The sequence below is a fragment of the Physella acuta genome, unplaced genomic scaffold (genome assembly GCF_028476545.2).
Source record: "Physella acuta isolate Inbredline_101_S28 unplaced genomic scaffold, ASM2847654v3 ptg000063l, whole genome shotgun sequence".
In the NCBI taxonomy this organism is placed as follows: domain Eukaryota; kingdom Metazoa; phylum Mollusca; class Gastropoda; family Physidae; genus Physella; species Physella acuta.
Window position 1 is genome coordinate 504,775 of NW_026731583.1, and position 17,517 is coordinate 522,291.

General features: G+C 37.9%; 1 protein-coding gene across 1 annotated transcript; it reads right to left on the reverse strand.

Moving 5' to 3' along the window:
* Positions 1–230: 230 nt before the first annotated feature.
* Positions 231–9,653, reverse strand: LOC131950529 (zinc finger protein 813-like). Its single transcript, XM_059312727.1, is given in 6 exon segments — positions 231–1,442; positions 1,607–1,697; positions 1,841–2,591; positions 3,215–3,314; positions 8,980–9,244; positions 9,624–9,653. Coding segments are annotated over 5 exon segments (1,431 nt in total). The 5' UTR covers positions 9,049–9,244; positions 9,624–9,653; the 3' UTR covers positions 231–1,022.
* Positions 9,654–17,517: the final 7,864 nt, after the last annotated feature.

Below are 17,517 nucleotides of genomic sequence, written 5' to 3' on the forward strand. Positions count from 1 at the left end.
TTGACTAAGCATCTATTGCACAAAGCTTCTCTTGTCAAACCCCCCACTTGGAGCAAAGCACCTCTGGTCAAACCCCATTGTGAACAAAGCACCTCTGGTCAAACCCCATAGTGGACAAAGAACCTCTGCATAATTTTCCAGGACAAAACAATTTTGAAAATGACAAATTCTTAAGAAGATCTATATTTTATTTTCTTATAGCTAATGAAACTAAAATCTAATTTAAAAAAAGAAGAAATAAATGTTAAATTTAAAAAATGCTAAACAGATTTTTTAATGCAAAAAGTGTTTTGAATATAGATCTAGGCAGTAAATTTGCATTGATCTAAAACTTCATCAATGTGACAAAATTGGTGAGATATTGTAAATACAGACAAGCTGGGTCTATTAAAAAAAATATCAAAGAAATCCTTGATACTGAAAAATTTTATGTTAAGAGATAACAAGAATTAAAATTTCAATTAAAAGAATTCAAACTTTAACAATAAATAACAAAACAGAACATCCATTAAACAGTGCTGTTCAATAGACAGTAATAGTGTGGCACATCTCAAAGAAATGTCTAAGAACCAATTTCATAATTAGGTTCTTTGATGGTTAAAACAGTTTCTTTCAAACAACTCTTGGTGCAAAACATTCACCAATTACCTCATTCGAAAGGCTTTTCTCATTTATGAATTCTAAGGTAGTTTTGTAAAGTAAAACTTGGAATAATAAAAAAAAAAAGGTTTGTTTGAAACTTAAAACACTTGTCAAACATTAGGTGTTTCTCCTGTATGAAGAACATTTACCAAATTTCCTACACATGTAAGGATGTGAATTCTAAGGTGGTTCTGTAAAGTAGTACTTTGAAAGAAAAATTTAACCACTTATAAGACTTTTCTCCTGTGTGAATTTTAAGGTGGTTCTGTAAAATAGTACTTTAAAAGATACATTTAATAAAGCTTTTCTCAAGTGTGAATTGTATGGTGGTTCTGTAATGTACCCTTTGAAAGTACCATTTACCACTGATAAGGCTTTTCTCAAGTGTGAATTGTATGGTGTTGTCTGTTAAAAACCTGTACTGCACTGGTCACACCTAGGTGAATTCTATGATGTCTCTTCAAGTGACCAAGCCTTGAAAAACAGTTACCACATGTCTTACACATGTAAGGCTTTTCTCCTATATGAATCCTAAAGTGTTGCTGTAATCCATTACTCACTCTAAAACATTTACCACATGTCTTACACATGTAAGGCTTTTCTCCTGTATGAACTCTGTGATGGCTTTTCAAATGTGTGATCTGTTTGAAGCTTTTACCACAGTTATCACACACGTAGGGCTTTTCTCCTGTATGAACTCTAAGGTGCCTCTTTAAAATACCAAGCTGGGTGAAACAATTACCACACTGATCACACATATATGGTTTTTTCCTGTATGAATTATATTGTGTATCTTTAAGCTAACATAAAAGTCTGAAACATTTACCACATTTGTGACACTTAAGCATTCTTTCTCTTGTATGAACTACTTGATGTTTTTTCAAGGAGCTACCCTTCAAATAACATTTATCACACTTGTGAGGATTTTCCCCTGTATGGATTACAAGGTGTTTTTGTACATCACAAAGCAGTGTGAAACTTCTATCACATTTGTCGCATTTATAAGGTTTTGTTCTACTATGAATTCTAGAACTGTGTCTCTGTAAATCCCGAAGCTTGTGAAAAAATTTACCACATTTCTCACACATGTAAGGCTTGTCTTCTGTATGAATTATAAAGTGTTTCTTTAAGTGGCTCAGCTATAAAAAACATTGACCACATTCATCACACTGGTAGGATTTTTTGCTAGTATGAATGCTAAGGTGTCTTTAAACTTTTCCTGTCTATGAAACTCTTCCCACATTCAGTACACTTGTACGGCTTATCTCATGTATGGATTCTATAGTGTCTCTTAAAATTCCCATCCCTTGAGAAACATTTACCACATTTGTCACACTTGTAAGGCTTTTCTCCTGTATGAGTTTTAAAGTGTTGCCTTAAATTGCTATCAACAATGAAACATTTACCACATTTCATACACTTATACGGCTTTTCTCCTGAATGAGATCTATTGTGTGTTATTAAAGAACCACTTTCTTTAAAACACTTACCACATTTTTCACACTTATAAGGTTTTTCTCCAGTATGAATTCTTTGGTGGATTTGTAAACTAGCATCCTGAGTGTAACATTTACCACATTTGTCACACTTGTAAGGTTTTTTTCCTGTATGAATTCTTAAGTGTCTCTTTAAATGTGAAACCGTTGTAAAACATTTACCACAATAGCCACAATAATAAGGCTTCTCTCCTGTATGAGCTCTAAGATGTTTTGTTAATGAGGCATGGTTCATGAAACATTTACCACAGTTTTCACATTTGTGAGGCTTTTCTTTCATACACATGATATGGTGTTGAAAGTTTGATACCTGGGAAGAGAGTTGACTTGTATTATCAGTGGCATCCAGACTCCTATTGACAGCTGTATCTTGACCATGTCTGTATTGCAAATGTGCTTTCAAATAAGAAACTTTTGAAAAAGCCATACTGCAATGTTGACATGGATAGATATCTGTAAAACAATTTTATTTGTTTTCATACAATTTTAAGACAACTTTATAGAATAAAATAGTAACACTGTTATCTGTTGATACAGCCAACATAGTTATAACTGCTGCTGTGGACACAGTGATGACTAATACACTGGACACAATAGTGATTGATATAGTAGACACATCGATGACTAACTGATACAAGTGATGATTAACTTATACAGTGGAAACAGTGAGAGCTGATACAGTTGACAGGTGACTTACTTATTCAACAGTGGACATGAAAATCAACGACATCAATAGTAAGAACTAAGAGATACATGTACTAAATGAAATTGCTAATTATGTAAATAATTTGATTTACTTGAATTAAATGGTTTTTCATCAATGTATTATCTCTCAAAAAATCTAACAACAAATATTTCTTTAACATTACATATTTCAGTGGACACAATGGTGACTAATGGATACAGGGGACACAGTGATGCCTGATTTAGTGGACACATTGATAACTGATTTAGTAGGTACTAATGGAAAAAGTGTAACAAATGATGATGCTGATACAACAGTGGACATGAACACCATCTACATCAGCAATAAGGACTAGGAGATAAATGTACTAAAGGAAGTTGCTAATTACCACCTTCATTATTCTCCATGTTTGTTAAACAACTCTTGCTTGTAACTCCAACCCTCTGTATCTTAGTTCCCAGTTCTATGGCACAGCTGTCACCACAGTACACCTGAAAATGTCAGAATACTGTTCTATACTAGTAGGCCTAATTATAAAAAATATAAAATAATTAATTTCACTTGGTTTTTTACTTTGTGTAGAAAAACAAGTTATTAAAAAGTCTAGTGACAATTTAAGCGCAATTTCCTTATGTTATCCATAACAATTTTAAATCACGTGGAAAAAAACGAGCGACGCGTAGCTCGCCTCTCTCTCTCTCTCTCACCGCGCGCAGTGACGCAAACGATCCCACGTCGCGATAGGCTAGCCTCCCGTATCAGTCCAAAAAAAAAAAATTCCTTTCAAACCTCAGCTCATTCGCTATGGTAAAATCCTTTCGAACCTCCGCTTTGCGCTAAAAACCTACACGACGCTCAGTTTAAATGTTCTTAATTAATTTTTTGTGACCGAACGAAAGGATATTTTTGAAAACTTTCTTCAGCAATATTGGTCTAAATTATGGCAGGAATCGATTGGTAAATGTTTCAAGTCGCTAAGTGGTCTGGTTGCGAGATATGGAGCAAAAACTGCATTTTTTCGAGTTTTTTTTGGCTTTTCCAGGAAATCCAGGAAGGAATTCCGGGAATTTTTTTGTCCCACAATCATCCTCGGAACTTGCTTAACATATTTGCTTTTGGAACTAGTCATTGCTTCATTGAGGAGGAGATACGACTTAAAGCTGCAGACACACATCCATCCATCCATCCAGAAATAAAGAATAATCGCAATTGCCAGTATGGAAATTGCGCTAAAAAAATTACTTTTTAAGCCACATAACAAGGGTAAATAAATACTAGATGAGTTTCTGTCTGCTGGCTGTCATCTACACATTAACTCTACAACTCCATGTGTTAAAAGTAACAAAACAACTGAGAGATTCCACTCAACATATTTTACAAGCATTTTAGTCAAGTGAAATCTTATCAGGGTATTACTTGCATTCCTAGGGCAAGTGTTTAGTATTTTTCAAATTAACAAACTTTACACTAATACTAGTTCAAAATTTAATTATCTAATCCCAGCGAGTATAGGCTACTACGCAATTTATTTTACTAAGATTATTTATTAGTAAAATGCAAATATTTTAAGTGGTTTACAACTTTCTTTTGTTGACAACTGGGCAAGATCTCTTATGATAGGCCTAAATACCTGTTTTTATCTTGTGTATCTTGACACTGACTACTCATTTCTAATTCAACCTAAATTTTTAAATGGTTGATGCAGTAGTCATTGAGAGAAGGAAAAAACTAGAGGATTTTTTGCAGTGTCAGATAATAGATTCTTCTTAAATAAGGAATGTTAGGTTACTGGCAGTTAACTGAAATACACACATGGATTGCTAATAATGTCAATGCTAACCCTACCATTCGCCACCAAGTCTAGATCTAGAGTCTACATCTAGATTTTAGGGTTCAAGTCTAAGCCTTTCTAGATCTAATTATTACTCCTGCCACTGTTACTGTTGGGCCCAATTTAGAACTCTAGATATCGTATTATATATATTATATATTTAATATATTGCATTTTCGAGAGTAAAGCATTGATACTAGTATTACAGTTAGTATTACTACTAGAGAGATCTATTCTAGACTCTAGTTATAGACTAAGTTATAGTAGATCTAAGACTCTAAGTGCAGAGCAAATGGAAAGATTAGTAACATGCAGATATAGATCTACAGTAGATCTCGATTTTATATTGAAAATATAGATAAGCGGTAAAATCTTAGTTTAGCGTCGTAAATTCCAACGTAGCTAGTAATGTGCGATGAAGGTAACTAATGAATATTTCTTTCATTTGGCCATATTTATGTCATATTTTACATAATATAACAGATAATTGAATAAAAAATCACAATCCAAGACCAAACCAGTCATAAATATCCTGGAATTAACTTTAAACTACCCCGTTCGAGACAACAATGAGTAAATACAAGCAGCGGCCATGTTTTAAAAACAATAAATTGTCTATTCGCATGTCTTTTGTGTTGATTTTATGGTTTAATATGATTGTTTTGTATTGTTTTAATATATGCCTGGGGGTCGTCCATAAATGACGTCCCACTCGTAGGGGGGAGGGGGGTCCGTAATTTTGTCACGTTGGGGGAGGGGGGGGGGGTTCAGACGGTGCGACGTCGCACTTTTGCATTTTAAAAAAGCAATGTTAGAAAACGAATTTTAGACGTTATTCTGCGTTTTAGAAAACTGTTTTAATACATTGTAATACATTGTAATAACAATTGATTAAAATACTCTATTTTGACAGAGTTCAGACAAGATTTTGGAAAAATACAGCTGTTTAAAAACAATTCAACTGCAATTTTGAGGGGGGGGGTTGTAGGCTGAGGTGTGACGTCATTTTAGGGGGGGGGGGCTCTGGCTTTTTGTGACGACGTGTGACGGGGGGGGGGGGGGTAAAAATCGTCAAAAAAAGCGTGACGTCATTGGATGACCCCCCTGTATAGTAATTTTTCTTTTTTTTAATATAGTTGACATTAATGACTAATAAACCTTTTCAGACTTAATAGTGTGCATCCAAGACCATAACAATTGTTGGGAGGTCGAACTTTTGAACACTTTATTTGCAGTAAGCAAATCAATATTAGATCGCTTATAAATGACGTCGCTCTTAAGATAGTAATGACAGCGTGCATTATTACAGAGCAAACATATGAACATATTGTTTCAGATAGAAATTGTGATTTGTGGTGGGGAGAGGTTGAGTAGAACTCAGCGATGTGATTTTAGAGACGGGTCAGGTTGTTGTTTTTTTCGTGAAAACGGGATGGTTGTGGGAGAAAGACCAGCTGTAGAAGTATGACGCGTCTTTCATTGGTGATCCATTTTCTCAGTGGGGACGATAGAACTATTAAGAAGGGTCAAGAAATGTAAAAAGCATGCTGAGTCGCATTTCTCGAACCCCACCTTTTCATTCCCCCACTTAGCACATCGTCACCGAGTTAACGCTCACACGTGACGTCATGTACCGGTACCGCCGACCGTTAGGCAAATTTTGTAGAAAAGAAAAAAACAACAAGAACTGCCTTTTTGACGCTTTTGCGACGTTTAATTTGATTACATAAGTTGGTGTTCATTAAACAGCCCCTAACATACAGAGTTTCTTCCAGGCATCTCTTCGGGGGGGGGGGGGGGGGGGGCTTTGCCCACCCGAAAAATTTTTACCGCCCCCCGAACGAGATGAAATTTATATAATTTATATAGAAAATATATACTTTTAACAGTGTCCGCCCCCCCCCCCCCGAAGAAAGCCTACCGTCCCCCCCCCCCCGTCCCCCCCCGGAGAAAAAAGTCTGGAAGAAACACTGCTAACACATCTATCACTCGTCCATTTAAACGTACGTAGTTATTTCTGCAAGCTTGCTGTCTTGAGACTTTCGGCCCTTTAAAAATGTATTAAGCTCACACCGTATAGAACTAGACTACCCATATTAAGCTCCAAAAGAAGCTTGGTGAAAACAGGATGGCCGTCCGATTTTGTAGCTGCTCCGCGCTTTATAAAAAGCACAATAAACGATAAGATGACACTTATATTAAAGTAAATTATAGTTCTGAATCTTGATACATTAAAAGTGATATTCGGAAATTATGAGCCAGACAGTCAACATGATATTTCAATTTAAGTCCAAGAAAATAAATTTCCTCAAACGATGGAACATAACTAAATTTTTGCGCAGTTTAGCGAAATTGAATTTAAGTATTTACGTCATCTTACAAAGCGCGATAGCCTACTGGTGCTCTAACGCGGCCCATGCTAATGGCCGTATTCCTAACGCCCCGCATTAGACGCGGCTTAATTCGTCAGCAGGCATTTGGTGGCAAGCCTTTTTGACGGGGATAATGTGTTAAGTTAAGGCCGTTTTGCCAAATGTCTTAAACTAGCAGGCTTGCAACATTTATGATAATTCGTTTTAAGCAAGGTATACGTATACTAATGCTTATTTATCGTTATTTTGGTTGAACAAAGCATTATAGAGGTTCTCCATCAACCACATAGGTATTTTTCCCCGTTCACCTCCTTTTATGAGACCGACACGTCATAAATTGCAAAGCCACCTGAGTTGACGTCACAAATCTTCACTCACTCCCGTAGCAAATCATATGTGACATCATTTATGGACAACCCCATATCACTCACTTGGGTACTTGATATTGACAATTTGACAACAAAGGATAACCAAAATCTGTCTGGCAGGTGGAGACTTGCGATCTACCATAATGACAACACGCACTTAAGGGGTGGAGTGGCTGATTATTTTAGATGATGTTTTACGAGGGAAGCTGGTGGATAATACATTTTGTCTCTCTGTATATATAAATGATGACAAACATTTATTGTTGTCAAAATTATGGCTAGAGATCTTAGATAAGGCAGAGCGAAGCGTAATTTTTTACATTAGGGGTCATCCATAAATGACGTCACGCTTTTTTGACGATTTTTACCTCCCCCCCCCCCTCCCCTCCGTCACACGTCGTCAGAAAAAGCCAGACCCCCCCCCCCCTAAAATGACGTCACACCTCAACCTACAACCCCCCTCAAAATTGCAGTTGAATTTTTTTTAAACATCGATATTTTTCCAAAATCTTGTCTAAACTATTACAATTTATTAAAACTTTTTTCTTTTTTTATAATGCAAAAATGTGACGTCGCAACATCTGAACCCCCCCCCCCTCCCCCTCCCCCTCATCACACATCGTCACAAAATTACTGACCCCCCCCCCCCTCCCCCTACGAGTGTGACGTCATTTATGGATGCCCCCTTATGACTTGTTGTGACATTGACAACAAAAATATGACGGAGGTTGGGGTTTAATTAAGGTAAAGAGAAGTAAAAAAAAAAAATGTCATAAGTTACGATAGAATCACTAGATCTAACTGATGGAAAGAAAAACCTGAAATGAAAATAGTAAACATTCAAACAATAAGAAAAAACTCAAACTATATAGTAATAGTAAGATCAAATAAACATTAGTAAAAAAAAAACGTGATTTAAAACATGGATACAAGTTGCCTCTCACAATGCTTCTAGAATTAATAAAGTTGTTTCTTAGGACATTCAGTTTTTAAAGAGCAGAATTTTAAAAAATGCTTTGTTATACGGACTATACAACAAGACAATCATATTTAAATACATTTTCATACGAATAGAAATGAAAGGGAAGCTACTCTAAATAACATTTTCTTAAGATGGCTGCTGTTTTTAATAGTAAATTTACTATCTCGAACAGGGTTGATAAAAATTAATTTCAGGATATTTAAATTGATTTAACCATAAATGGTGATCTATTATTCAATTATTTATAATATTTTATCAAAATATACGAAAATATACTCATATTTAATGACATATTCATTATTGCACTCTCTCCTACATTACTAGTTTTGGCCGAATTTACGACGCTAAACTAAGATTTTACCGATAAGCTGTTGACGGAAATATTTCCTTGTCTGTGGACAGCCATTGTTAGTTATTAATATTATTATTTTAGCAAAGAGGATTACATTTACCAGTCTAGCTTGGAGAAGGATGTAGCCAGTTCGAAACTCACGAATTTCATTGGCTAACTTAGGTCACATGGTACAAAAAAAGTGACTATTTGGCACATTTCATGGCGCTTTAATGGTAATTTATAACAAAAAAATATATTATTTCAATTACCAACAAGATAATAGTATGATTTATGTCGTTATTAACATGCTTGGGTTCATCCCATGCTTGAATCAACATAGACCCACCAAAACATGAAATTTTGGTGTAACAACACTATGCCCAGAGATAAGTGATCGACCGTATAGAGTCCTTTCATATGACGTCACGTCCGTTCGTGATACCTACGCCCGCCGCCACAGTGGTGTACATCAGACGTAAACACAATCAGCTGTTCGCCAGCGCTGGACATGTTCACCAACGCTGGACGCGTTCACTGTATGTAAAGAACCGCACCCGCGGAAAAGGAAAAATACGTTAAAAAACTTGAACTCTTAGGAATTGAAGATCCTTATACTGTTATTGACAGTTTCGTATAAATAAATATGTGGACAAAATTTCTAAATAAAAATACTGTTAGTAATACTGTTTGCGTTTAGAGTTAAAGTAGCCGAATCTGATCAAATGCAGTTCTCGATACTTTGTTTCAGGTAAGGACAGTAAAATAATAAACTTCATTTTAATTATAAAAGATAACTATTAATAATTAATAAAACAAATATGCTCGACCTTCACAAATACTAATATATAGTAAAAGACAAAGTCAAAAGTAATAGGCTAATAAGAATAATAAGATCTAATAGTAGGCCTAATACCTGGCTCCGCTGGGTAGACATAGAATCTAGAATCTACTTCTTTACTTAAATTTAATTACTTTAGATCTACATTCGATTCAAAATACACCCATAATAAATCACAAGTAGTCATAATAGGCCTAATAAAGCATTTAATTGTCTCTAAGATCTAAAATCTCGCTCTATTAGTATTATCTAATCATTTTTTTAGCAAACGAAATTTTCTGAAATTGAAATAGATTATATGACTAGACTTAGATCTAGAATCTGCTACTTAAATTAAATTGTAAAAACTTTATACAAGCATGTAGTTGATATTATTGTAGTAGAAGGCTTTAATAAATTACTAAGGCCTAACTACTTTGTTGTCTTTTTACAGCAATATGTATCTGATACTGGACTGAGTTTAATTAAATTCAAATTCATATCTAGTAATTGGTCTACTAAGTTTTTGTAGCCTAGTAGTACAATCTAGATCATACCAGCCAACAACAAATAACCACATTATTATTATTTGGTTAATGATTAGGCTAATTTTTTTTTTAAATCCACTGTTTATAAAAGAAACAAATCAAGCTAGAAACATTATAAGTGAGATGGTTTAGAATAATAACAATGGACCCAGTCTACAATTGATACAATTGCAGGTCTACATAGGGCCTACAGTCTAGTAGTTTACAGTAGGCACCTAGTGTGTAGCTAGTATACTAGTGTGTAGCTGTCCAGAGTTAAGATTCTTAATGCCTTAATGCTTTCCCCTGATAAGCCGTGTGTGCTATAAATGACATAACATGACACCGAGGTGAGAAGCGTTGAGGGGAGAGCAGTGGGACTTTCCCTTTTGTTCTCCCTGCTGGGCCCTGAGGGTCAAAATTATATAAGAAATACTATCTCTGTGGGGCTGGGTATCACGGAGGTGAGACATTTTCAGGGGAGGGCAGGGCAGACTCCTCTTTGGTTTTATTGTGGGCTAGATACAGGTGGGGGCAGCCATCGTGAGGGTTGAACGTCAGTATTAATGTGTCTGATCACTTCCCTGCTGGATTATAAGGGTCTTAAATTGTATAACATGCTACCCAGATTGGTTATTCCATGGATTATATTAGCCGTTGTAGTGTGGGTTTTGTAGGAGTTAAGTGGTCTCACGTTTGCTACAGTAGATAACCTCTAATATATTACTGCATTTGATCAGATTCGTCTACTTAAACTCTAAACGCAAACGGTATTACTAACAGTATTTTTATTTAGAAATTTCGGCCACATATTTATATTATCCACGAAACTGTCAATAACTGTATAAGGATCTTCAATTCCTAAGAGTTCAAGTTTTTTAACGTATTTTTCCTTTTCCGCGGTCGCGATTCTTTACATGCGGTGAACACGTCCAGCTCTGGTGAACACGTCCAGCGCTGGCGAACAGCTGATTGTGTTTACGTCTGATGTACACCACTGTGGCGGCGGGCGTAGGTATCACGTGATTTAGGTCACGTGTTTGCAAGGACTCTATTAGTATTACACAGAATGTACAACACTACTTGCACAAAACTTATTGGCTAAATCTGTCACGTGATGCAAATAATAAACCTAGGCTTAGGCTAGGATCGCAGATTAGCCTATTCCAGACTATTTATATTCAAACTAGATCTAGATTCTAGACCTAACTAACACAAGTCTAGACAAAGCTTATAGAATCTAATTTCAACAAACGTCTTTTGCTATTTTTAAATACTTAAAAATCTGTTTGGATAACTTAGTCCATGTTGTAGACAAACTACAGATAGGCCTAGGGGCCTACTTACTATTACTTTGCCGCTCAGTGTGCAGAATTACAAAATAAGCCCGTGGGAGAAAGTAAAAAAAATCTTTTTTTTTTTTTTTTACTTTCTCGTATATACGAAGTATAGAGAAAGTATTGTAATCGTGCACCTCCCCGAGTCGGAAAAACATAATTTTGCAATATTGTCCGTATGTCTGTATGTGTGTGTCTGTGTGTAAACACGATTACTTGAGTACCGTTACAGCTAGGTTGATGAAATTTCATTTATAAGTATTTTATAAAAATCGTAGATCCGTATCAACTTTTGAGCGATTTCCTATAACCGGAAGTGGAACTTTTTCTACTTTGAATTTTTCAAAAGCCTATAACTTGACTAATATTTCATGTGTTTATATATATATATATATATATATATATATATATATATATATATATATATATATATATATATATATATATATATATATATATATATATATTGTTACGATCCCAAGTGATCTTTACCTGGGTTTGGTCCCATCGAGGAGGGCCAGGTAATTAAAATGAAATGCTTAGGCATGTTAATGCACTGGCCAGCATAGGCCGTGAGAGTCTGGGGGTTTTGATGGCCACACCGGATTGGATTCCACGCTGTGGGCGGTGCATACCTGGTGTCTTGGGGGACTCGGCTATTAACGTGGCCAAAAGCCCATAAATTACTAGGTGACACCACGGTCTGACCGTTGATGCTTGACCTAGGCTAGTGACGGTCCGTGTTTTACGGCTGGGAAAACCTTCCAGACCGAGGGGACCGTCATGGACGGATATGACCTAGGGTCAGGCCTTAATTAAAATCGTTCCCACGGTGTAGAGCGGGGGACGAGTACTTTAGGAGGGTAGACCGGGGAAACAACACACTCGGGACACTCTCGAGACACACTCGGGACACTCTCGAGACACACTCGGGACACACACTCGGAGACGGACGGACTTGTCTCGGATAGCTAGGTTTAGAGGAGACAGACATGGGTCGTCTCTGTGAGCTAGTGGAAAGCCACGACATGTACTAGACCTAGGCTAGGCTTGACAGTTAGGGACAAGTAGGGCAGTCGAATTAAGGACTTTAGTTGTTGTAGTTAGTTGTGTATATTTCTGATTGTTGTACTTTGGTGGCGGTTACGTTAGGTGTTGTATTTTGTGGCGAATAAATAGAGATAACTGAAGTTGGCTTTTTTTATTTTTATTTTCCTCTTCTTGTTTATGATCCCCTGACTAGTTCGAAAGGATTAGAGAAGGGGGTACGTAACAATTGGTGGCTAGCGTCCGGAATTGAATAGACAACGAGGCCATAGTTGAATAGTTTCTTTTGATGCCATGTTCAGTTGGGGGCTCACGAGCTTGTGTTTTAGTTTTAAGTTTTATGAGTAGTGAGAGTAAAGTTGTTCACGGAATCAGGAGAGTTTTCCAAACATTGAGTAAGTAGCGAGCTTATCACCTTTGTATTGACACTGAGTTTATTATGCTGTTTTTATGTTGGTCCAGTAGAGCTGGAATTTTTATTTTTATTCAGTATAGCTGGAGGGTTTGATGCCCAGTATACTTGAATGTTTTTTTTGTGGTCCAGTGGAACTGGAGTGTTCGGGTTTATTCAGTACAGCTGGAGGGTCATTCCCAGGTACGTGAATAAATTCGTAATTTTTGTTTGGTTTGCTCAGTATAGCTGGAGGGTCAATTCCCAGTATACGTGAGTAAATCGTTTGTGATCCAGTGTAGCTGGATATTTAGTTTGGTTGGCCCAGTATAGCTGGTGTCTACCCGTTTTAAGTGTCAAAGGTGATAGCCGTACTGGTAATGTTTAAGTTGTTTGTTGTGAGCCACATTTTTAGTAGTTAACCGCCACCATTTAGCTGGATAAGTTCCGTAAGTGTGAATCATGGACGTAATGAGTTTTGTTGAGGGTCCAACTCTAGAAGTTTTAGACAGGTTTTGTCGCTTAGAGTTGTTGTGTCTAGTTGAGGAGCTAGGACTAGAGGTTGATGTCTCGGATAGAGATAGAGTTCTACGAGATCATATTGTTGTTGAGTTGGTAAACACAGGTAGATTAGAGGAGGAGTTTCTAGACTCTATAGAATATTATGAGATAGGACGTATTAGGGTTGAAGAAATTGAGAGGAAGTATCAAGCTAAGTTGTTAGAGATCGCGAGAGAAAAAGAGGATAAGTTGTTAGAGATCAGGAGGGATTTATTTATGTCAGAAGCTCGTAAAGAAATTGAGATTGAAAGCTTAGAGAAACTGAGTGGACTTGAAGTTGTACGATTAGAGAGTAAGAGGGAACTAGATTTACTTAGGCTATGGGAGGAGGCGCAGCTTAGTGGGTTGTTTGACTTTCCAGAATCTGTCTCTGTTTTCTCTCAGGCTAGTGTAGTAGTTTCCGAGGATCGGTATAGAGATGAAGATAGTTTGTTGTCTGATAGAGTAGGTAGTGAGTTTTGTCAGTCTCAGACTAAGGCTGCCACTAGCTTTGGCTCAGTCCCCGAAGTCGACTCTAACCTAGCAGAATCAGCACAAACGTCAAAACGTGCTGATAGTTTACGAGTCGAGAGTTGTGTGCCGACAAGTACTGAAGGCATTCAGCAAGTTATTGGTTTAGATAAAATCACGGCGACTACTCGGATGTTGACCAGTCATGAAAAGGGGCAGTCAATATCTGACCCAGTGGATACAACCACCGATGATATCACGGCGACCACTCTGATATTGGCCAGTCATGAAAAGGGGCTGTCAATATCTGACCTAGTGGATACAACCACCGCTGAAATCACGGTAACCACCGAGAGAGTGAATACCCATGAGAACAGGCTGTCCTCGTCTGAACCTGAACCAGTAACTGTATCTGATCACGACCTTACTACTTGTCATCTTGAAGGTGCCATGACCTTAACTGGAGGTCATGTGAATGGTGAACCACACCTTCGGTTAGACTAGTCAACGAATCTTTTGCCAGCATCAGTAACGGACAAAATCGTTACCCATTGTCTTGGAGGTGAGCCTAACACGGGCTGTCCTCCCATTATCATAGCAGTGTTTGATTTCTCCCCGACCAAGTCCAGCAACATGGAGGCCATGACCTCACCTGGAGGTCACGTGGATGGTGTTCTACATCCCGAGTTCGAGGAGACAATGAATCTATTGTCAGGCTTCCTTCCCCTTATCTCGGAGCTGATTTATTGTTCTTTGACCGACCCGGGGAAGACCGGTAATGTGACCTCAGCGGGTCACACTTCTCCCGTCAACCGAGAATGTGTACACGTGAGCGCATCCCACCTCACTTTCACAGAGACGGGGCGTGTAATCGATCCCTCTTTGTGTGACTCGGTGTTAAGGATTAACATCCAGTCAAAACATGGCATTAGTGCAAGCAGTCCTGTGAAACCACGCCTTATGGGCGAGTTGTTGTTTTTGTGGACGGACAATAACTCCGTCACTAAAATTGTGCTGCGCCGTTATAAAGTTCGGCTAAAGTTTTATATTTACGGACTCATGATGACCCGCAAGATGGAAAACTAATTTGTGTTTCAAACCTATTAGAACTGTTCCCAAGATAGACTGTTTCATGTTTTCCCAGGATGCAAGTGTTCTAATCAAAATGAACTGTTTTCAGGCTTAAAGAATGTACCTTTTACATGTCTTGTTTGAAAAAAAAATGTGTTATTGATGTTTTACATGATGATGAATTCGTGACAGTTTTTAATTGTATTGACAGGTTTTGTTGACTGATGACGTAACTATCAGTAAAGCGAAGACTGTTGGTTTCAACATTGAGATTATTTGCGACAGTGACATATGTGTTGCAGATTTGCGGTTTTATTTACTTTGATGTCTATGTTTGATGACATTGTGTTTGGGGTATTTAGTCAAACTTGTTATTGTGACTAAATCATCCACGTTTCTTATCTTTTTAATTATGATGATGTTAAATTGATGTAGTCCTATTTAGGTTTTTTCTGGGACTTTTGAGGAATTGTAAGATGTTCAATTAATTCACAAGTGGCGAATTAATTTCTTGAAGGGGGGAGGTGTTACGATCCCAAGTGATCTTTACCTGGGTTTGGTCCCATCGAGGAGGGCCAGGTAATTAAAATGAAATGCTTAGGCATGTTAATGCACTGGCCAGCATAGGCCGTGAGAGTCTGGGGGTTTTGATGGCCACACCGGATTGGATTCCACGCTGTGGGCGGTGCATACCTGGTGTCTTGGGGGACTCGGCTATTAACGTGGCCAACAGCCCATAAATTACCTGGTGACACCACGGGCTGACCGTTGATGCTTGACCTAGGCTAGTGACGGTCCGTGTTTTACGGCTGGGAAAACCTTCCAGACCGAGGGGACCGTCATGGACGGATATGACCTAGGGTCAGGCCTTAATTAAAATCGTTCCCACGGTGTAGAGCGGGGGACGAGTACTTTAGGAGGGTAGACCGGGGAAACAACACACTCGGGACACTCTCGAGACACACTCGGGACACTCTCGGGACACACACTTTGAGACGGACGGACTTGTCTCGGATAGCTAGGTTTAGAGGAGACAGACATGGGTCGTCTCTGTGAGCTAGTGGAAAACCACGACATGTACTAGACCTAGGCTAGGCAGTTAGGGACAAGTAGGGCAGTCGAATTAAGGACTTTAGTTGTTGTAGTTAGTTGTGTATATTTCTGATTGTTGTACTTTGGTGGCGGTTACGTTAGGTGTTGTATTTTGTGGCGAACAAATAGAGATTACTGAAGTTGGCTTTTATTTATTTTTATTTTCTTCTTCTTGTTTACGATCCCCTGACTAGTTCGAAAGGATTAGAGAAGGGGGTACGTAACAATATATGTGACGGTAAAACCGTTTAGGCCTAGCTCCATGTTTTCTTACACCATCCTCTACCTGCTCTATTACTCCCCCCCCCTCTACAACTACGTTGACGTACATTCTTATATTTCGTCCCCCTCGCAGGCCCCTCTCTGATTGGCTAGATTGTCCACGTGACACACCGCCAATGTTTTAATGCATATAAGGGGATGCAACAAAGGATTCTCGCACTCTCCCAGCACTGAGCTCAGCTGGTGTATTACTCCCCCCCCCCTCTACAACTACGTTGACGTACATTCTTATATTTCGTCCCCCTCGCAGGCCCCTCTCTGATTGGCTAGATTGTCCACGTGACACACCGCCAATGTTTTAATGCATATAAGGGGATGCAACAAAGGATTCTCGCACTCTCCCAGCACTGAGCTCAGCTGGTGGTGTCGCACGCGGCGTTGGGGCCGTCGGCCCGACCTCCACGTGTTTTGGGTTTGGTTTTACTTAGTTATTTCTTACTTTTACTTAACTTTACTTTTTATATGCATAATTGATTAATAGTGTAACAAGGAGTTTTAATAAATACCATATATAGATATTATCTTGCTGTCATGTATTTTTTCATAAACACTATACATTGTTACTTTACATTGTGCTAGTCGATGACTTACCTGAATTACTTAACTTTACACTGCCCGTGCCTTAGCCCATAGGGCATTTAAATACTTATCTGACCTAAACTATTCCTGCCTGTGATGTAATTCCACGTGGCAGTTGAGTAGATATTTGTTACCTGCTGTACTACTTTTATCCTGCACGTGTATCAGCCACGGAGCAGTAGATATCATATATCATACACAGCCTCATTCTATTTTACTACAGGCCGTAAACTGCGGGCATTGAGTTGACCCGTAGTCATCGTACCTGCTATTTTATTTTATTCACCAGCCGTAAACCCTTGCCAGAGACAAGAGGTCATCGGACCTGGTAAGAACCAATTATCATTTTAATAAGGCTGTAAACTCTGGGCATTGAATTGACCCTTAGTCATCAGACCTTAATAATATTACCTCTAGTTATACAATACTAGAATCTATATTCCCGGTAAAGAAGCGGCACAGACCCTCTTACCGGTTGAATACCAGCATTTTACTGATTATCACAATTCATACAGTACCAATATTATTACCATTATTTCCTAATACCGTTAACAATATATATATATATATATATATATATATATATATATATATATATATATATATATATATATATATATATATATATATAGGCCTATAGGGCGGGGCCTAGA